This window comes from Balearica regulorum, chromosome 4, assembly GCF_011004875.1.
Source record: "Balearica regulorum gibbericeps isolate bBalReg1 chromosome 4, bBalReg1.pri, whole genome shotgun sequence".
Taxonomy (NCBI): domain Eukaryota; kingdom Metazoa; phylum Chordata; class Aves; order Gruiformes; family Gruidae; genus Balearica; species Balearica regulorum.
This window is the reverse complement of record NC_046187.1, coordinates 70,205,812-70,227,646: the sequence shown is the minus strand read 5'-3', so window position 1 is coordinate 70,227,646 and position 21,835 is coordinate 70,205,812. Positions and strand designations below refer to the sequence as shown.

The following is a 21,835-nucleotide window of genomic DNA, read 5'->3' as shown; positions in this document are numbered from 1 at the left end:
ATTAGAATTAGACATTAGAAATAACTTTTAGTAGGGAATCGTTTTTCACTTAAAGTCCTTTAATTTATAAATACTTCAGGTTTAGTAATGTATAATTTTAAATAAAATATTTAAATTAATATAAAGGGAATTATATGCTGTTTATTGCTTCTTAAAGTGACTAATGTTGTATGTTTTCAAGATTTCATAGCCTGAAAACTTAACTTTTTTTTAATGATGTTACAAACTTTTTACAAATCTGTGACCAAGGTAGAGAAACTTGGGGTTAATGGGCTTTGGAGAGGGAAGGAGGTTTACAAGTGATTTGCAGAGGCTGGTTTAGAGTGGCTGTATTTACTCAGCCTAAGTTGTGGTGTTTATAACATACTTTTAACAGCTACTGTCTTCCTGACAGTTGCATCATGACATGAATACTGCCACAGACATGCAGAAGTTCATGTGCTTTTTTCTGTTCACATTTACACTCAACTATCCTGTGTACGCATATAGTAATTAGTCTTTATTATCAGATACCTTTTTAGCCTTTGTGTTTATTTGTATGAGTAAAAGCCCAGTTTACACAAGTATGTAAAATAACTGGAGGTTCATATACACAATTAAACACTGCTGTGTAGTCTGGCACTCTGTGACAGCTTGGTGAGCCTCAGTGATACTGATGTGTTGGAAGATGGGAATAGGGATGAGGTCTAAAGGACAAGTGATGTAACGTGAAACCTCTAATCGTTAGATCACCAATTTAAACACAGAGCAGGTCATCAGTGATCCAGCATGAAATGGCTGTTCATTGACAGCACTTACTACTGAGGGAAAAAACATCAGGTAAGTCATATAGGTTTATCCAGGAGCTCACAGAGTAAACTAACGTTGAGATGTGTGCGGTTTTGTGCAGTGACTGACTAAATTGAATTAGCTAAAAAAGTTACCATCCTGCAACTTTGTCCCCTTTCCACAGTATGACTATTTTTTCACTTATCTCAAGAAAAAGAACGGTGGAGTAGGGCACGTGGCAGCGCCTTTGTAGCTGCAGCGTGTAGGCACTGGGGGAGGTTTGCCTTGATACGCTGGGCTGTTGCTACAGGGCAGCGAAAGCATCTAGGCTTTAAAGTCATTAACTGTACAAGTTTATATCCTAAATCACCCTCTTCCTACCTGATCAAGGTCAAGGTTGAGTCATAAGGATAATGCAGAGAAGCTTAATGCTCTCCATATGTTGTACCTGTCCTGCAATAAAATATATCTATTAATGTCAGTCTGGAAGTAATTTTGCTTTACAGAGGGGATGAGGAGGAGAAATGCAAAGCTGGTGTTGGCTGAACTCTGTGGTATGTGGTAAAGGGGTGCACGGAAAATATTAAAAATTAAAAAATAGCATTTTCCCCACGGCTCAGAAAGTTGATATCTAACTTGTGAACTTTCCGTACTTTTATTTAGTGTTACAAAAGTTCCAAGGACCAGCAGCCCCAGATGGAGCTTCTCCTGAATGACTGCAGTATCACATACATTCCCAAAGACAGCAAAAAGAAGAAGCATGAGCTGAAAATCTCGCACCAAGGAGCGGATGCCCTGGTTCTGGCCGTCCAGAGCAAAGAGCAGGCGGAACAGTGGCTAAAGGTAAGGGAGCATTTCTGACCAGGAGCTTTTCCACCCACAAAGTGCTTCCATTGCCTGCTCAGTTGCTGTTAAAAATTGAGATACGGCCAGTGCCATTCAGGCAGATCCAGACCACTTAAATCTATCTAATTTGGGATGGCAGAAATACAGACTTACTGCTCAGGCACCAAAGCAACTCCTTGGGCAGCCAGCGGCTCAGTATTACACAGCTGCTGCTGCTGCGGCTGCCTATGATTTTCACTGCTAATTGCAAAATAATCTGGCAACAAGAGGAGAGGTGGCAAATACCCTTCCATTTTCATCTCCAGCTCATTTTCCAGAAAGCTTTGGTGGTTAGGGCACACCGGTGGTGAGCTGAAGGTTCAAACTCCCTAAGGTGGAGGGGGCTGACACCCAGGTTGCTTTTTGGAGTTGTATATATACAGAACTGCCGTAGGCTTCCCTGCAAAAATTGGGCATTCCAACATCACAGTCACCTTCTTAAAAAGAAGGATCTCTGAGGAGATACCTGTTTGAATTGCTCTGGATGGAGAAAAATCCTTCAGCTTGCTGAAGTCAACTCAAGTTTGCAAATCCTGGTTTAGCAGGATATCATCTGTTATGCTTGGTTCTGGAAATGCGGACTTCTGAGAAACGGGATTTTGTCATCTGCCACCCCTTTCTGTTCAGTGTCTGCAGAAGTGGAAAATCCCAATGCAAGGGCTGCAGTTTTAGATCCTAACCAGATTACAAGTATTTATGTTGGATTTTGCCAGTCCTAAATGTGGAGGTCAGTGAAGTAGTGTGGGAAACTACCACTGCAGTTTCAGTAGCTTGTTTTAAGACCTTGAAATCCAGCCTTTTAAATATATGTAAAAGTCTGAATGCATAAGACTCATCAGGCATTCTCCATGCTGTGCTGTGATCTAACCTTATATGGTACTTCTTTTTCTAAGAATAAATTCTATTTTTCCAAATACAATTGAATTAAACACGTAGGAATTTCCTGATGGTAGATAGTTTTTCTGCAGAAGAGGGAGACATAAAATGCAGCTTAAGAGGGTTGAGTTCTCCTGTGGGCTAATTTACTTAGTGGAAAATTAATCTGTAATTTCCTATTTTGCAACATTTGAATATACCTTTTGGGGGTTTGCGGTTTGTGTGTGGTTGGTTTTGACTGCGAGTTTGTATCTTAGCTTAGAAAATGCCCTCTTTATTGTTTTTTTTAATAGAAAGTAATCACATACCTGTATTTGTTAGACTTCTTCTAACATTAGTATCTTAAGTTTTAAAATCTAGCACCATCTGTCTCATTAACTCACCTAGAGTTTCAAAAACACTGATTGGAATGAAAGGAAATTCGTAAGTCATATTCTTTTCCAAGGGAATTCAGCTATGATTGGATCATAGTAACTGCACCATTATTTCCTGTGTTGTTCTAAACTTGGGTTTAGCAATGCTGAATTCATTGGCATTTATCAGACTCTCCTTCATAAAAATTGTTTTCTTTTTTATTTTTTTTTTAAATTGTACATAGAGCATTCCCCACACAGGCAGACAGAGCAGTGCTAGGTTTTTCCACATCCCAGATGCATTCCTCTCCTTTCAAAAAAAATAAAAAAGATTTTGTACAGTTGCATGTTAACGAAGTTGTATGTGCTGAGGGTGAATGGCCAGACAGCATGTTATCTGCAAAGCATTTGGAGACAGCCTGACAGCACTTCGTTTAGTTCTTTCATGCTGCAAAGCTCTCTGTTAACAAAACTCTTTCAAGTACATGGCAATGCTACTGTACGCTGAACTTCCACGTCCCCTGCGCTGCTGCAGCTGCATGCTGTTCTGTGCAGTACAAATTGCCTATCCAACAGCTAACCAAAAATGGTCTGTGCAGCTTTTGCAACAGCACCAATGTTTACAAGAAGTAGTATGTCTTTTTGAGAAAAAAAAAAAAGCATTGTTTTTGAATTTTTAAAAATGTAGCAAAATTTAGAGGGTTTTTTTAATTATTATTATGAAAAAGATTATTTTTTGTTCATTCAAGCCTTACTTAAAATGACCTTCTGAAAATCATGTCTGGCTTTGTTTAGGAAGTTCCTATAGTGAGAAAGAGATCACTGCTTTGTCTTGGGAGACGTGGTTTGAGCTTTCCCTGCCTGTTGCTCAGAGGAGCAGGGTCCTCCCCTGTGCTCTGTCACCTACGTGGGATTTCTGTAGTTAATAAAACGGGCAGATTCAGTGGCTAACAATGAGAAGGGTCTCTGCAACCACATTTTTAAATCATAACAGGCCTTCTCTGTCAAAAATACTTTACCAGTACGTGCCAGTGGAGCCAGGTTATCACTCAGGAACAACGGGTTCTCATGTATTTATATATAAAAGTGTCAAATTAAAGCTTTACTCTTGAGCCTGAAAAGCTCAAAATGGCTTTGGAGGCCGGATTTTCCCATGAAAGCTAAACCAGATGATTTTTTTTCAAGTCAGATGTAATCGGTATAAAATTCATTTACTTAAGCAAATAATTTTAAAAAATCTATTGGAAGACAAGTGCAAAATAAATGCAGAATATTTTAGACCTTTTTTGTAAAGATGACACCAAAAAAGCCAGCTGATAAACCTAGTGAAAATTGAAGTCTAGACTGGAAACCACAAAGGGAGTTTCAGGTTTACCAGCTAACAAATGTTTGATGAAAAAAAGATAGCTGATGTCACCAAAGAGCCTGTCAAGCTTTCAGAGCACGGAGCATAACTAGTATAAATTCAGGCTAGAGCTGAGATCATAGCAGTAATATGGTGGGCAACATAAAGTGGTGGAATTTTCCAGACTTGAGTCCTAAAATGTTCCCACAAAAATGTACATGAAAAACTGTGTGCAGTTACACACTCAGACCCAAACATGAGCTTTTTCCATGCGCACTTGAGTATATGTGCATCTGTGTGTGCTTTTGTGGTCAAGTAAGGTCTTAAATCTGCCTGTTTGTCTCAGCACATCCAACGGACTGGTTGAAACTGCATTTATTTGTCAGCATCCCTGGGAAATGCTACATTAAAAATAAGAGGACTACTAAGAACATGACATTACAAGAAGATGCTTGTTTAGTGGCTTCATTCATACAGATGAATGTGTTCTGTGTGCAGGACCTTCAGACTGGGCCACAGAAAACTGCTTTTGATATTAAAAATACATGGATGCCAAAGAAATTAAGTTCTGAAGTAGCTTGTTGTGGAAGACCGGCAGAAAGAGGATATGGTCATGGTATCTGGTCCCAAGGCCTTCTCTTCCTCTTAGCATTGCCTCCTGCAAATATGTATTTCTGATTTATCATGCATGAGAGATAATCTATCATTTATTAGTACTAACTCTTTGTTAACTTTTCTTCATTATACGGTGTGCAGCCATTTTGCAGCAGTCTCTTCAGTTGAGGGTCTGCAATGAGCAGTGTATCTTTCAGCCATAAGTAGACATTTCTGCACCTATCATTTTGACAATGGTCAGTCAGTTCTGAACCTGTTGCAATAAAAGGGATTTTTTTTGCCCTGAAGAGAGAAGAAAATCAAGGTTGTGATTGTATCCAGTCATCCAAAGACCCTGCAACACTCTTGTAGGGCTGTTAATCCGGTTGTCCTACACAGCTTCCATCTCTGATAGTTCCATGTTATCTCTCATAAAAGTCTTTGAAAGCATCTTTTTTTTTTTTCACTGCCCTGAGCTTAGTGAGGGCAGTCAAGTAACTTCTGGGCTCCGGTCTTAACGTGAACTGAGTTTTACTGAAGAATAAACTACTGACAGAACTCTTCTTTTACCAGTTTAAATCGGCACAAAACTGAGCTTGTAACTGTAAACACTGTGTGGCTGGTTTTACTTTCTATGGGAATTTCCAGCTAGAGATCTCAAAACACTTCAAGCATTACTTTCTTGGTTTAAGTAATGTTCCCCAAAGAGGTTATTATCTCCATTTTGTAGCTGAGTAGGGTCAAGTGCTGAATGATCATACTTTAAAACTGACTGGAAAAAGTGTGTTTGGGGATGCATACTCGGTACAAGTGTTTTCCATACAGTATTTGTTAGTTTATAAGTAACTTCAGGAACGTACTGTGTCCCGAGACAGTCAGACTGGGTTCGTTCTTCACTGCACATCATCACCAGCAGTGAAAGCTTTGCAAACTAAATTAAACCTCCCAGGACTTACTTACACCCCTATTGTCTCAAAGAGATGGTTTTAGATACCTTGGTGCAAACCACGGCAAGGTCAGTATGTTTGCATAAGAACTGTTTAGGGCATGATCTGGAGATGTGCCAGCTGAGCTGCGTGTGAGAGCTTTGACCAGCTGCCAGCGTGCTTTGACAGCGCCGAGGACCCCATCCTTACTGTGAACCAGGGTGTCTTTGTGTGACTGGCACCATGGAAAACAATGCAGATGCATATGTAAATTTAAAAAAAAAAACAAAAACCCAAAAACCAACCCCAAAAAACTACCAGTGAACAGAACCACAAATATCCCATTTGCTTATTTTCTCAGGGATAAGTTTTCTTTAAGTTCCTGGCTAAAATCACAAATGCAAGCTGTAGCAGATCTCAGAGCAGAACCCAGGAGGGCTGAGACTTGATCCCTTGCTTTCACCATCAGATAATATTCCTCCACTCTCCTACTTCCAGCTTTGGATGGAAAATTATTTAAATCATACCTAGCTCAGATTTATGGCCTAAAGTGTGATCTGCATCTGTGCACCGCCTGGGCTGGGGACGCAGCTCCCCTTGCACGGGGTACCTCTGTCCTTGCAGCAGCAATGCCTCGCCGCCCTCCCCAGCCACCCAGCACCTCCATCCCTGGGCTCTGCCCAATCCAGTGGCCATATATGGCAATAGACTTCATGGTAATAACGCAGGAGAAAGGATACAGGGGTTGTCTTGGTTGAATATGTCAGAGAAGTATTTTTCAGGGGATATACAGGCACTAAAGCTAGGCTTGCTGGCTGCTAGTCTGCTAGAATCTCATCCACACTTTGCTCAGACAAATGGCAATAAGGCAGAAAGATTAATCTTTTCAGGCTAGGGGATGCTGGAGAATGATGTTATCCAGTACAGAAGGTAAAGGAGGTTTCTTTTTGAGACTTGAAGCATAGACTATGATGTGAATAATTTCTACTTTTCCTTTAATTTATCTAGGTAAACTCCTTGGGGCATCTCTTCTCTGCAAAAATGCTAAGAGAGTTTTGGTGCTCTCTTAAGGAGGAGGAGATTGATGCTAATGTATGTAGTGTGTAAGGGTCCAAAAGAGAGAGAAAATGAGAATTTAGTCATGACAAAATGACAAAAAGTCCCAGAAAGTCAGTACTCCTCCAGCACTGAAAAAAGAGTGTTTCAGCAATGAGAAACACCGAGTCACATCTGGAGCCAGACCCCTTTCCCTCTGCTGTGTTGTACATAAGCACATTTCAGCTTTACCATGTTCCTATCTTCAGAGTTAAGCAAGAGACAGGGGATTCAGCCCGTCCTATTTCTAGCAATTCCTGTGTTTGTGAAACGTGTGGGTAGATGGGGATGAGGGGGTGGATGGGTGGATGGGTTTCTAGCCTGGTTACGTACAGAAGTGAAGCAAATGTGCAGTCAGGCCATCACCTTCTCCCTAATCACTTTTGGACTTGATCGTATTAAATGTGTGAGCTTCTCCTGTGAGTTTCATGAAAAGACGAGATGAGGTGCTGTAATGACAACTCTGCGGTGAGCAGAGCCTCATCCCATGGTATCCACCAGGAGAGAGGTCCGCCACCTCCTCAAACGCAGGAAGACTCACTCTTATTCCTTATTGGGTCCCAAAGAGATCAGCTGCAAGGAACCAGCTACAAATTTAGTACTTTTACACAGAATTTGTTGGGTTTCTGTGTGGCAGGGTCTGGCTGGCAAGCAGCTGGCTTTCTGCTTTTACTGCATAACCTGTGCTTTTTATCTGAAGCCTGGATCTTTGAAGGTAGCTGGAAAAATATAATTTGATTCTTCTGACTTTGCATGCAGGGTAAGGATTTTGCCTCCAGTCATGGTGTGTCATTTAAAATAAGATATAATAACTATAGAAATGTGTAGGTGACGGTAGGTATAATGGTTTTATAGTAAATGTTAGTGCTTGCTTAGTGAGATGATAGTTTTAAAGAGAGAAATATTCCAGGCACACCACGTGGCAGAAATTCCACTGGCTTCACCCATCTCTGTCAATGGCTTGGGGCAGGGAATCTCTCCAGCTTTGTACCTGCAAATATTTCCCCTCTATTCCTCATGTCAGTGCAGTCAATGCAATACACTGGTGTATATCCTGATCCAGCTGGGGATTCAAGACCTTTCTATAACATAAATGAGGAATAATAATAAGATAGTTCAGGCTTCACAGGCTTTTCCCAGGTCTGCATTTGAAAGAGGCAGTTCTGAAGTCTACTAATTGTAACATTCTAATGGTAATTGTGGTATTTAAAATTCTTGCGATGGAATAACGTAAGATTATTCTAAATTTATTTAGTTTTGGGGCTATCCAAAGAAATGAAAGGTCTTTGGTTTTCTGATTACATTTACTTGTGTATTTTAAATATTTGAATACATAGTCTGTTCATGATCTCAGTTTGATTTTCCTGGCAGATCACCCTGTGTATGTATATGTAATGTACAAAGGCATTTGTGGTGAGAAAAAGAGAATGATTTCCCTTTTCTAACGTGTGGGAAAACTTAAACTATTAATGGAGTATGCGCCATTGCAAAGTATTCTCAGTACAGCCTTCCAGATTATGCCATTTTATTAAAAATAACACATTTGGGGATTTCTTTTATTTGTGTTCTAGTGTTGGAGCCATTGAGATACATTTATTCATATTTTCACACATTTCATTGCAATGGATGAAAGTTTGCTGACCTCCTTTCCCCACTCTTACTCACAACTATTTTTTAATGAAAACAGTGATTCGTTTTCATATGACTCCAGGACACTCCATAGAAAAAAACTGACAAAAACGCCGAGTCTTGTGATTGAAATTATGCAAGTTGGCAACACTGGTGGAATGTTTTATCCTTAAAATTTTGAGTTAAAGCTATAAGCATGTGAAAACCTCATTTATAATGGCAGCTGTCTGCAAACGTAATTACAGAGAGTGCATCCAGGCAACCATTATATATTAAAGGCATTTCACCCCGGTGAGCTGTAGAAGTATGAGTTTTATGCTGTGCATCAAACACAATTGTATCACACATAGAAGGTGATGAGCAAGTCTTTGCCGGTGAACCCCTTGAACTGAAATGAAGCATTGGATCCTTGAATATGCATTTACTTCAGATCTTGCCATGAACTTCCATTTGATAGTGTGTTATTTTTTAAATAAAAATTTAATTACAACCCAATTAAACCCTTTAGCTTCTCCTTAAATATGTGAGGCATGATAAGAACCGGATTTACTTGAGTGCATGACTTTGCACATACTACTCAGTTAGTGGTGCCAAATCATTTCCCTCTGTTCTGTCTGTAACTCCCATTACTATCTGCCTCTGCCAAAATTAACTAACTGTGTGGTGTAAGCAGATGCTGAAAACATGAGCCATTGACTCAGGGTCATGCAGGAGACAGAAATGAATGTTCCCAGAAACTGTACAGTCACATTTCTCTAGGAAGAAAACAGCAATGTATTTACACCATACTGAGGACCAGCAGTTGAAAATGAAACAACACACACACACACAAATCCTTATGATTTTGGGGAATTTAGGGCTGTGTTTAACTCTGAGGTTCAAATGCTCTATGACACATATATATAATTTTCTGTTACAAAGGACACCAAGTGCCATGAAATGCTGTGCTTATGTTTCTGGGACAAGATATAGGGAAGTTCAGTCAAGAAAGGATGCTGACGTGTTTTAAGATACTAGCTCAGAAATAAAAGTGTAGGTTAATTTCCCTGCTCTGCTTAGACTTTTTTATGTGACATTGAATGAGTGATTAAATCTTTCTTTTGTTCCTGAGTTCTCCATCTGTAAAATGGGGCTGGTGCTCTTTCTTTCTTTATGGCATATAGTGCCTGTAATTTGTGACGTGCTCGTGAGTTGGAGCAATAGGATCTCGGAAGCCCATAAACATTTGATTTGTTTAGCTTCACCCTTCAAGGGAACTGCAGTGCTGTGAAAGGACTGTTTGGTGCCATCTGTAGCTCTTTTATGGTTTCCACATCAAAATTGTTCAGTTCAAAACTGAGAAGATGTTATTTGTTGTTTTGGTGTTCCTCTCCTTTAAAGAAATCTGGATTTTGACAGTTAGGTAGTTGCCGTTTTCCCTGGAACTGGAAGTTCTCAGGCCAGATCCTCCTCTCTGCCAGCCAGGTTTGCTGTAAACACCGTGAAGGGAGGAGCTGAATATGTAAACATGTACATGTGCATGTAAAGGGGAAAGTTTGCACGTCTAGCGGTAATGCTTCCAGCAGAGTAGGATGCCTTCCTTAGCGCGCTTGGCTCTGCTGTCCTCACGTGGCTGCATGGCTGTAATCAGCGTGTGGAGCTCAGCATCCCCTCAGCATGAGTCTGGATGGAGAATTGGGACCTGTTCTGATCAGCACAAGCAATTTCAGACTGATAATGGGCTGGTGGTAACCTCACGAGAGATAAAAAACTTAATTATGCCCATAGGGAATCATCAAATGTCTTTACTCATCGCATATTTTTACACTTACATAGTCTCAGGTTTTGAAGTTCTTCAAATTCTATCAAAATCTCAGTGAATTCGGTTCTGTATTTTTCTTTAACTTTTTAAAAGCAGACTTAATGCCATTCCCATTTCCCAGAACACATTTACAATTACTGTGACCTATACCTTTATGTCAACGTGCAAGTATAATACAAAAATACCACAAAATACCACTGCGCAGTATTAACTGTAAGTCAATCAGCACTTCATTAGTTCTCCAATAGCAAAAAACACCCACCAGCTGGGTAGCGTATTATGCAAAACTCTTGTCCTTTGACATGTGGGACCTTGGATCTAATCCCACTTTTTCATCATCATAATGAAATTAATTTGATGGTGTCAGCTGAGTTTGTATTGCAAAACTAGCACATGGAAATCAGCAGCACTGTTGTTTTCTTTACTCAGGAGAGCCTTGGAGCTTAGCTTGTCTAGAAACCAAAACCTTCCACCTCTAGACATTATGTCTCCTCCAGGTCGTACATGAAATGACTTAGGGAGGCAGCGTGAAGAAGTTGGTGTAGTGGCAGCCTGCCTGACACCTGCCAGCCTAGTAAATGTCTGTGGGATTCTCCTTCCCATCTCCCTTCACATGCATATGTAATTCCTCCGATTTGTATTTTATGAATCATTAGTAAGTTTTGCCTTGTCTCCTAAGGTTATAAAAGATGTGTGCAGCAACTGTGCAGGAGCAGTAGACTCTGATGGGCCGTTGTCTAGTTCTCCAGTACACAAGACGGAACTGGAAAAGGTAAAGTAATCAGAATGATGAATGCAAAATTCCTTGTGATTGTTTGTTATAGAGCACTGCTACACACTGCGTGGTTTAGGGGATGTTCAGACCACAAAGCTGAAATTGAATTTCAGAATGTATTAACTTGTTCATGTTAGACCATTTTCTGGGGCAATCTTCAATAACTATTTGCTGACTCGTGCTACTGTTTTAGGCTGTGTTGTTTTTGTTTGTTTGGATACGTGCACGCATCCTGCAGAGTTAAGACTTCTGCCGTGCCTGTTCGTTTGGTCACAACCAAGCAGCAGACTGGCTCGTATGCACTAGCAGCTTCTCTTTATCCATTTGTGGTGCAGACTAAGCAGGTCTGATACCTGTGCTGTGATGCAGAGATGCTCTCTGTCAAGTGCAAAGAGCAAGCAGAGATGTGACCCTCAGGGAAGAATAGCTGAAGATTATATACAAGTTTTAAGGGAAAGTCTTTTGGTTTTGATAATGGAGTTCTTGAAGAGCTCCCTGGGCATGCTGATGTCACTGTTTTGGCAGGCCTTTTCAAGCATTCATGCCTCAACACAGAAACTTGGCTATTCACATGGGGTTGTCTCTGCTGCCTTGACTCAGCAGGATATGACAGCAAGAATTAGGAAGGAGAACAACCCTGCAGTGAATGATCAGTACATTACCAGCACCGACTTAAGCCCCTGCTCAGTTAAGACATCCATGTGAGCAAACCTCTCTGCAGACCCTGCTTAAAAGTCCCACTGACAAAGGTTTGGTCACCAAATTCCTGATGGCATCCTTCCCGTGGTGGAAGGATGCTACAGTCAGTAGTGTAACGTTGCATTGCACCTGGGACAGTAAGAGCAAAGCATGTTCCATGACAGCTCAGACCTCTTGATTTCATTAAGCAAAAGCTGTGGTGTTTGCACACACCTGCAATATTACCTGTATTAACAAAGTAACTGAAAGTGTCATAAAATAGTTGTTTTCTAAAATGCCTGCCACAAAAAAGGATAGCCAAACTTCTCATTCATTTTTTTTGTGGTAATGTGTACATCTTCTTCATGGCTTCACCACTCAGGAGTAATGTGGTTACCAAAACTGTGCTGGCATAAGCTCTTTACCGCATCACCCTATATCTCGTATGCAAGCATTACGGAATGATCGGTGTAAAAATTTATTTCAAAAGCCTCTTTTTTGGAGATATTGAAAGTACTGAAGCACCATGTAGGAATGCACTATGTTCTGATAAGTTGTAATTGTAAATGCGTATGTGAAGCATTTTTTAAAGAAATAATTTAAAAATTATTCTTATCTGATCTATGCAATTGTTCATTGCTTAGCAGATTAATAAACAGCAACATTTAGAGTCTAGAAATTAATTTAAAACTATATTGTGTAATAAGAGGTATTGAATTATGATTATTTCACTGTTTTGACTGTACTTTCAAATATAGACCTATTTTGTGGTTTCTGTGCTTTTCTAAAGCCTATATGGCAATGCAAAAAACCCCTGTAAACCTGAATTTTTTACTCTCTTCTCTTTGTCTTCCAAGTCAATGAGAGCTTGAAATGTGTTTTATTTCACAGTGAGCATACTTTTAGATTGACTCATGGCACTTCATTTGGCGAAGGTGCTAGCATTTCATGTCAGCTAACCTCTTTGTCCCTGCAGAAGTTGTCATCTGAGAGGCCAAGCTCAGATGGGGAGGGTGCTGTGGAAAATGGCATCACTACAGTGTGCAACGGGAAAGAACAAGGTACGTCTCAGATCCAGAGATGCTTGGTGTAAATAATATGTGCATATAGGGAGCGATAGGTAGTGAAATACCTGGCTTTTGTCTTTTAAAAATAGGCAGTAAAGTTTTGGAATATTTTTATAAGGATTCAGTTTAATTTGAAAGCTGAATTATGTCAAGTGTGAATCCGTAAAATTTAGCAATAAGAGAAGGCGTTTGATGTTGTTGTTGTGCAGGTAAAATCCATATAATTAGTATAAGGAAACAGAATATAGACATTTTGATTTGACCTTTTGTGTGTTCAAAAGTTCAAAGATTTTTAGAGCTTGGGTGCCACTATAGGCAACTAACAGTTGCTTTTAGTAACTGTATAGTGGCAACATAAATAGTGGGTGTATAGCTTCTAAGAAAAAAAACTATCAGTGAATACTAGAGGGAAAGAATCATGAGTATTGTATATAAATGTATTTATGCAAAAATATACACAGTTTATATATGTTTATATACAGAGATACATAGGTCTATAAACTGTTATGTATGATTATGTACTTTAGCATACTAAAATGTATATAATCATGTAATATCAGTGGGTTTGTGAGAATATATGTATACAATTTTACATATGCTACTTTGGAGCCATACATGTTTTGTAGCTAAAACAGAGGCATATCCCAAACCCAGAGGGAATTTTGTCTGAGTTATATCTGAAAACCTCAACCCCTATGCTCTCTTCCCCAACCCCCCCTCTCTGCTCCCCAAAGTGGAAAAAATTCTGTGACTTTGTTAACTTGCCATAGAGCAATGGTATCGTTTAGATAAGAGCTTTTTCTGCAGCTGTCAAGCTGGAGGGTAATGTGAGCTGCAGTGAGCAGAATGTCAATAGTGGCCTTGGTGCCAGTTCTGTCTCGCCTTTTGACTCATTTCCTTCGTCTTCTCCCTGGGTCATTTTCTAACATTACCTCTATGCAGATCTCTGACATACCCCACAGTATAGAACAAAGTCAGTTTTTGTGGTTTCTAGAAGTTGTGCTACACGGTTAGGTTTCACCCTATAAAATCTTCTACTAAGCTTTCAAAAAGTACACTACTGTTTTAGCCTCTGAAACCTGCTGAGAAACATCTGCGACCCAAAAGCTGTGTTGTCCAAGGTGTCCAAAAGTGCCCGGTGGCTCAGGTGCCCCACAAGATACATGCTGATTGAGCATGTGCTGCTGGAAAACCAGCCCAGCTTAGATATCTTAAGGAGGATAATTATAAATACCAGTTGCTTTTGAAAATTGTGACCTTCAATATGTAGTAATAAAAAAAAAAGGCATTAATGACTGCAAGGAGACTGAAACATCCCTGGCATCATTGTAAGTGGTTCTGGATGAAGTTACACTGTTTTTTTAAACAATGGATAGGAAACGCTTGAGGGAGTACGTGGGAAGGGACACTCAGAAAGCAGTCATCTCCAGGCATCACCCATCGGCCAGCCTCTACTCCGCTCTTAACCAGCTGCTCGCTTTGCTGTGGGGAAGGAAATGAGAAGAAAAGGCTTTTGTGACAAAAATCACTGGCAGTCAAGCAATCAATATATTCTTTAGACTCAAAAAGATCAAGTCATGAAGGACTGACTTCTTCTGCCTCTCAGTTCTGCAGGCAAATAAAACAGCAGTGTGAAGGGAAGATAGGACAGAAGAACAAAAAAGCACTGAAATGGGCTTATTCCACTGCTGTTCATGCTCCTCACAATGGTTCCTTTGGGATTCTGTCTGAGAGAGATGAGTTTTTCTCAGTCACTGGCTTTTTTCAGTGCTTTTCATCTCCTCCCCACTCAACAGCCACAGCTGGACATTGGCTGCCGCTGCGTGGGATGGAAACCTGTCTGTGGGCAGGTGCTGCCTCTGGGTCTTCCCTCAGGAAGAGCAGATGGGATGGGTGGCCTTCCTCCCTTCAACACCGGAGCTCATTGCACTTTTAGAGACCACAACATAAGTTGTGAGCACCCTTCCCTTAGGAAGAGAGAATTAGAGCTTTGCTTGCACGTGCGCGTCGCTGTATTGGAGGTTGCTGGCGAACAGCTACCTGCGCCTCACGCGCTTCCTTTCGCCCTCAGCACCGCATGCAGCAGTGACAGGTTCATACAGTCTTGGCTACAGATACAATTTCTAAATAATGTTCCCTGGTTCCTAACAATTAAACTAAATATGATAAATTATCCCATTGTGAGTCCCAAACTACTTCTTTGTTTTCCATGCATTCTTCATCCCAGTTCATCAATTCATATAATTATTTCTCATATGAACATTTTGTCCTTTTTTTTCCTCAGTTTACACAAGTCCATAACCACTAAATGTTCTCTGTTGCAAAGGGAATTGATATGTCAGGGATAAAGTTACAGCAGCTCAAGCGGTAACTATCCTAATTGTATTTTTCATCAGAATCATGTACCAGGGCAAGTTGATGGGTATTTTTGCTGCCCTGTCAGGTAGCAGAGAGACTTTGCTCTGCTGACGGAATCCAAATTAGGCCAGTGAATGCAATTTCTGAAAGTTTATTTTGTTTGTTCTGTTTTGCAAATAAAAAGTCTTTTTTTCTGATTCTGTTTAATCTTAGAAACTTTTTTTCTTTAATTTGTTAGGATTTTAGTCAGGTAGGCACTTTTTAAAATTATATCCATAGTCCTTGCCATGTTGTGTTCAGCAGTTCAGCATGCCTCAGTGCACAGAGCCCTAATACTACTAGTATCTTATTAAGTTAATGGAAGCATAGACTGGATGTTAGCAAAATACCTTTTTTCAGCAGAGCTTTTTCTTTCCAAGCCCTCATGATCAAAAAAAGCGCCAGCTTCTAACCATTGAATGCTTATACTGATCCCACTAATTTACTTGTTAGTAGTTAATTTATAAGTCTTGACTTTCTAAAAGGTCCAGTGTGATAAGATACCTTAACCTAATTGTACATGGCAGGAGTATTTTTGCTAGGCAAGCATAGTCTGTCTTTGTTGTGCACTTAATTGTTGAAGTATTTTGAGGTAAATGTTTAGCATCATCTGGCTGGATTTTTATTTTTGTGTATATGAGCTGAATTTATATGCAGGTACCTTAGTCATACTGATAAATTAGATCATGACTGCTGTGGAAAGAGACTTTCAGCTTGATTAGATTAAATTAAATTACAAGCCTGATTTTTGTTTTTCTGAACCTTCTGAATGCCGTGATTTTTATAGCACAGAGGTTATTTATAGTCATCTGCATTAGAGAGGGCATATAATGTTTATCTCATTGCAGTCTGCAACTTTTGTACAAATGTCCATCTTGCACAAGATTATCTGAACTACTATTTTTATTCAGGTTGTCTCTATTCATTGGTTAATTTAAACACACTAAAATACACATTTTTGCTTTCTTAATAGTGAAGAGGAAAAAAAGTTCAAAATCAGAAGCTAAAGGCACTGTGACTAAAGTAACAGGGAAAAAAATAACGAAGATCATTGGTTTAGGAAAGAAAAAGCCATCAACAGATGAACAGACCTCATCAGCTGAAGAAGATGTTCCAACATGTGGTAAGTGATTTTTCTCCTTGAGTCTTAAATGCGCATTGCAACTAAAACTTTCTAAAATTCTAACCTAGAAATTCCTCTAAAATTACTTTTACTGCTGTAATTCTTTCCCCAACATCAGAAGGATGCACTTAGACTGAAAGAGGAGTAATCAAGAGCTTATCATTTGAAAAGAGACTAGAAGAACTTGACTTTTTAAATAACATGGTAACACAGGCTCAGAAGGAATATCATTGCTTTTTGAAAAGGTGAGGGGGAAGAGAAGTATGGACAAAAGCAGAAAGAAACAAGACCTGTCTTCAAACAAATGGATATAAAATGAATATAGGCTGCGCTATGAAATAAATTTAGTCTAGGAACTAGAAGAAGGTTTGTGGGAAGGGATCTAGTCTTTTATGATGGATTGTGGTGAGGTTTTATGGGACAGCAATCAAGACAATGGTCAACTGACCTCAGCCAAAGTGATTTGAGTTTAATTGTGGGTTCATAAAGTGGCGCATATTGGGCAAAACTTGAGTGAAGTAACAAATTTCTAGTAAGCTATTTTAACTGCAACAGCTGCAGTGCTTGACAGCACCAAGGAAGTATATAAAAAGGGATGCTGAAAATGCTTATGGTTTATATCTTAGCTGTTAATGTTTGCTCACAATTTAGGACTTTGTGCAATGCACTTAGCTGATGTCCTCATAGCTCTGGTATTTTCAAACAATACAATGTATTTACATTCTCCTGTTTGCCTTTTGGTGCTCCAGTATTAAGTAACACTTCCACACGTGAATAAGGTTGAACCCACCCTTCTCCCAGTCCATTCCAAATAAAATTTCCAGAAGGAAAGCTGTGAAGCAGTTGCACCAGATTCTGAATTTTGATTTGTCTTTTCCCCTTTAATCAACTAGGAAAACTTTGGGAAACCCAGAAATCTGTGATTAGGCAGCAGTTAACAAAACTTGTTGGTGCATGAAGTGTGATAGATGCTTGCCGAATGAGAAAGAAGCAGATCTGTAGACTACCAGCGAGAACTTCATAGATCACAGGTGGCTCTCAAGCCACACTTTGGGAATCATTCACATAAGCAATCTTTGATTAAATAAGTGTGTGTATACATGTCCATACATCAGCTAAGTACAGATGTGATTTATCAACTGAAAGAACAGCTGGGAAAAGCTGTGTCCAGCCACATGCATTGTCTGAAGCATCTGGCTTCCATAAAAGCTCAAACTTCCTGGGTCTCGTACTCTGTTGATTATTCTGTAATATGTGAGACTTTAACCACAGCTGTACGATCTAATTCTTAGTATTTCTATAATTATTTCAGATATGGACGTAAATATAGCCATTACTATTGCCTGCATTTGACTCTACTCAACACCACTTGCAGGTTTTATAGGAAAATATATAAGCGTCTAGGCTTGGGTCATTGCAGGAAGTCTTTGCAGAAGGAGTTTCTCACCACCAGAAATTTGCCTCAGGGCAATGGCCTCTGGGAGGTTGCTCCATAGCTGAAGGCTTTTACACTTCAAAAGGCTCTACCTCCCATGAACAAAGCCCAGCGGGGCTGCAGGGGACACCCAGCTAGAGTGGAAACTAAAACCCACCTGCACTCGGAGTCATGGCAAAGCTGGTCTTTGACCGCCTGGGCTAAGCTGAAGTGCTGATGCCCCAACTGGGAACACACTCAAGGCATTTTGGTCATCTCAGCTACTGAAGGTTTAAGCAGGGATATGTGGGAGGAAAAGCATGGGATCCTGCTTAATTCAAGTGAAGTAGGAGGTTTTGGAAGAGCTTTTCTGAGAGGTGCATTGGGAGCAGAGGGGGAAAAAAAAATTAGCGTCTGAAAAAAAGGATTCTCACGCCAAAAGAAGCCAGCTGGCTTGCACGTGAAGGGTTTTCCATTTCTAGGGATTATATTATAATGCACAGCTATATAGGGGTTCGTTACAGGGGAAGAGAGGAGAGCTGGAGAGAGTCATCATCACAAGGAGCCAAAATCATCCTCCTTTTTTTATGGCACCTTCCAAGATGTGCGCAATTCTGATCTGCTATATCCTGTTGGATCAAGCTTTGACATTGGAACCATAATGTTGGAAAGGAAACACAGAAAAATTAATGATAAGTCATAGTTTTAATGAAAACCAAAGAGATAGCTATTCAACAGGATTAAATGAAAATCAGACCTGAGATAGAAGACTTTTTTTTTTACATAAATTCTGGCCTGTGCAAGATATCATTTGTTTCCCTCCTCATAGCCTGTTTGGAAGCAGCAGCATGCTTTACCCTTTGTAATGTGGAAGTAAAAGTAAATTTTTTAAAATTTATTTCATTCCCAAACTAAATAAGGCAGGAAAATTGGGTATTGTCTTGATTTTAAGGTTTGAGTCTGGAATGATTGTTGCTATGGGACAGAGAAGGAAAAACACAAAACACTGCCCATGTAATGATATTATATGCCTAGACACTGTAACCGATACAGAGCATAAGAAAAGCAGATTTTTTTTAAAAGGCAATTTGTTCATGAAATTTTGATTTGTTGTAAGGGTACTGTCTTATCCCTGAAAAAAAAATGAATCTTTGTTTAAATTTTTGTCTTAAAGTTTAGCTAAATTTCATATACATTTACTTCTTGAATTTTAAACCAATATGAATTTTATTTTTATTGGCATCAGTAGTGATCTTTTAATTCTGCTTTAAAAGTGTTGGAAACCAAGCGTGCATTCTTTTTCTAAATGAAATTAGAAGATATAACATCAATGCTTACTAGGTCTTTAAAACACTGATTTTTGGATGTTACAAAAGGTAGTTCATCACCTAATTATATAACATGAGCTGTGATTTTCCCAGAAAATTTTGATCAACCACAGTTATCAAAGCCATTACAGATGAAGAAGGTGGATCTTCTGTGTGAGCACATCGGCTGCATCCATACTTTTTTGTCACTGTCCCTCTCCCATTTTTACCAAAGTTTGGGGATCGGTGTCCTCTCGTTCATCTAGCTGCTGCAGTGACTAACACAGAACAGCCATTTGCACGTGAGCAGGATCACGGCTTTATATGCTTTTTCCTAGGTTATTGGCACAGTGAAAGTTTTCATTTAAAGAAGTGGGGCAGTGTCATTTACTTGTCTTCCTAAAATCCATCTGAACTTTCTATTATAAGAGGAATAAGTTAAGTGCTAGCATTACATTGGAAAGTAAGTTGTTGGGTTTTTTCTTTTCAAAAAAACGTCAGGAGTAAAATATCTCACATTTCATTTTATTGCAGGATATCTCAACGTGCTCTCAAACAACCGTTGGCGTGAGCGCTGGTGCAGAGTGAAAGATAATAAACTCATTTTCCACAAGGACAGGACAGATCTGAAGACGCACATTGTTTCTATCCCTCTCCGTGGCTGTGAAGTCATCCCGGGACTGGATTCGAAGCATCCCCTGACCTTCCGCCTGCTCCGGAACGGGCAGGAGGTTGCTGTGCTCGAGGTGCAGTGGTTACTAATGGCTATGACTTGTAGGAACATCCACACGCTAAGTTAGAGAAGCACTTTTATACAACCTAGCCATTAAAAAAAGTAATCTTTGGAATAATGTTCCTGCAGAGCTGGGTAATAAATACTGGAAGGAGGAAAAAAAATATGAAGAGTTGTAGGGAAAGTGAGAACTGAGATTTAATGCAGTTCAGATATCTTCTCAGTAAGATGCCTTTCTCTACACCGACCTTCCCTTGACTTGCTACTTAAATATCCCTGTTCCTTCTCTATATGCACTTTTACATCAGGGATATAATTACTTTGAGTAAATAACTTTTAGCAATAATTAAATAATGGATCACTGTTGATGGGAACTCTAGAGCTCTTAACTCTGATTTGTCTGCTACTTATGTGAACTACTTTTGCTCAGTCTGTTTCCGTATTAAGGTAATTCTGCAGTAAGAAAATTCAGCGTGCCAGCATCCTGGTGAGTCTCTTGAGACACTGCACGTGTAGAAATTGGCATGCTCCTCGCACTACAAAGGTCATACTTGCATCTGTATCAGGAGGGTCAGGATCTTCTGATGGGCTTCATTCATCGTATTTTGAAAGCTGAAATGAGAAGACACTTAAATCCAAATATAGGATTTAAGGACTATATAGGAGGAGACAACCTTTTGTTTTCAGTGGCAGGATGGACACTTTGACTCCTTTGGATTTCCAACTGCAGGTCACGTTAGTCCCCTGTCCCTGCAGCCAGCCCATCTGAGCAGTTCAGACAAGTTGAAAAACTAGAAAGCAGCTCAAGGAACTGTGAAAGGCAATGAAATATTTTAAAAGAACAAGAAATTTAGAAACCGCAGTTTCTCGCTCCCCTTTTTTCCATTATTTATTTTGCTGCTGTTTAACTTTGTAATTGGTGGCTTGAAGGAAAATATGAAAAATTAAACATTATTTTAATAGTATTCATGTTTGTACTGGTGCCATTAGGAAAATGAATGCTATCATCTAGAAAAATGTATTGGAATTTTTCAAAAAGCAACACTAAAATTTCTTCTACTATCTCGTTACTTTTTTCCTCGTTTCTGCTTAGCACTAACATGTGCTTCTCAGGAGTCATCCTAACTAAAATCCTCCAGCCTAGCATAGGGAAATAATTCTGTTATAGCTTTCAATTTTCTGAAGTCTAAAATAAGCATGATTTGAATCTAAATCCACTAGCCTTAAACAATTATTTTTTCTTCTTTTTTTGGAGATTGCCTACTTTGTATTACATCATAACTGAATAGCACATAGCTTACTTAAAGTGCACTCCTTCTAGCAAAGCAGATTTAATAAGAAATCCTGGGGTTTTAGGAGTTCACCAGAGAGAAACCAGAGCCTCTCATACAATGTGGCAGCAATTTGTCAGCCAAGAAGAATGCGCCGTTTTGAAATAATGCTCAGCTCAGCGGCAGAGTAAAGACCTGACCTACACTTTTGCCCTCTCCTTGCAGGCAACCTCCTCCGAAGACATGGGCAGATGGATAGGAATTTTGCTGGCAGAAACGGGATCTTCAACAGACCCTGGAGCTCTGCACTACGACTACATCGACGTGGAAATGACGGCAAGCGTCATCCAGGCTGCAAAACAGACCTTCTGGTGAGAGGCATTCAGCTACCCGGGTGTTTCCAGTACTCTGAGAATTTATATCCGTATGTTAACTTGGGTGCCAAGAGGCCTTATCAAAATCCACCCCACCCCCCCCTTTGCCAGATACTGAACTCCTGAAGTGTTTCAGCATCGCAGCATGTTAGATGTGTTTATGATTATTGTGTTGGCATCCTGCTAGTTCTGTAAAAGATGCAGACACTGTCCAACTTTACTCAAATCTTTACTCATTTTTTTCAGTAAGTCTCCTTATCAAATGCTATATTTTAATCTTTTATTTTGCCTGAATACTTAGAACTATCCCTGGAAGAGGATAAATATGCTGAAAATTAAATAAATATGCAGCTATGTAGTTCACATTTATCTATTGGCTTTCTTTGCTGTACAGATAGCCAATATGTACAGCATGTATTGGCCA

The 21,835-nt window shown here is 39.6% G+C and overlaps 1 protein-coding gene across 3 annotated transcripts in view; it reads left to right on the top strand.

The window, feature by feature from the left end:
- The window catches only part of AFAP1 (actin filament associated protein 1), a 119,491-nt gene that overhangs the window by 79,307 nt on the left and 18,349 nt on the right, over positions 1-21,835 (top strand). For all 3 annotated transcript variants that reach the window (XM_075752569.1, XM_075752571.1, XM_075752570.1), the window contains 6 exons: positions 1,432-1,611; positions 10,952-11,044; positions 12,702-12,786; positions 16,163-16,312; positions 19,568-19,779; positions 21,263-21,408. In XM_075752569.1, the coding sequence (XP_075608684.1) occupies positions 1,432-1,611; positions 10,952-11,044; positions 12,702-12,786; positions 16,163-16,312; positions 19,568-19,779; positions 21,263-21,408 (866 nt within the window). The remainder of the gene's footprint in view (positions 1-1,431; positions 1,612-10,951; positions 11,045-12,701; positions 12,787-16,162; positions 16,313-19,567; positions 19,780-21,262; positions 21,409-21,835) is intronic.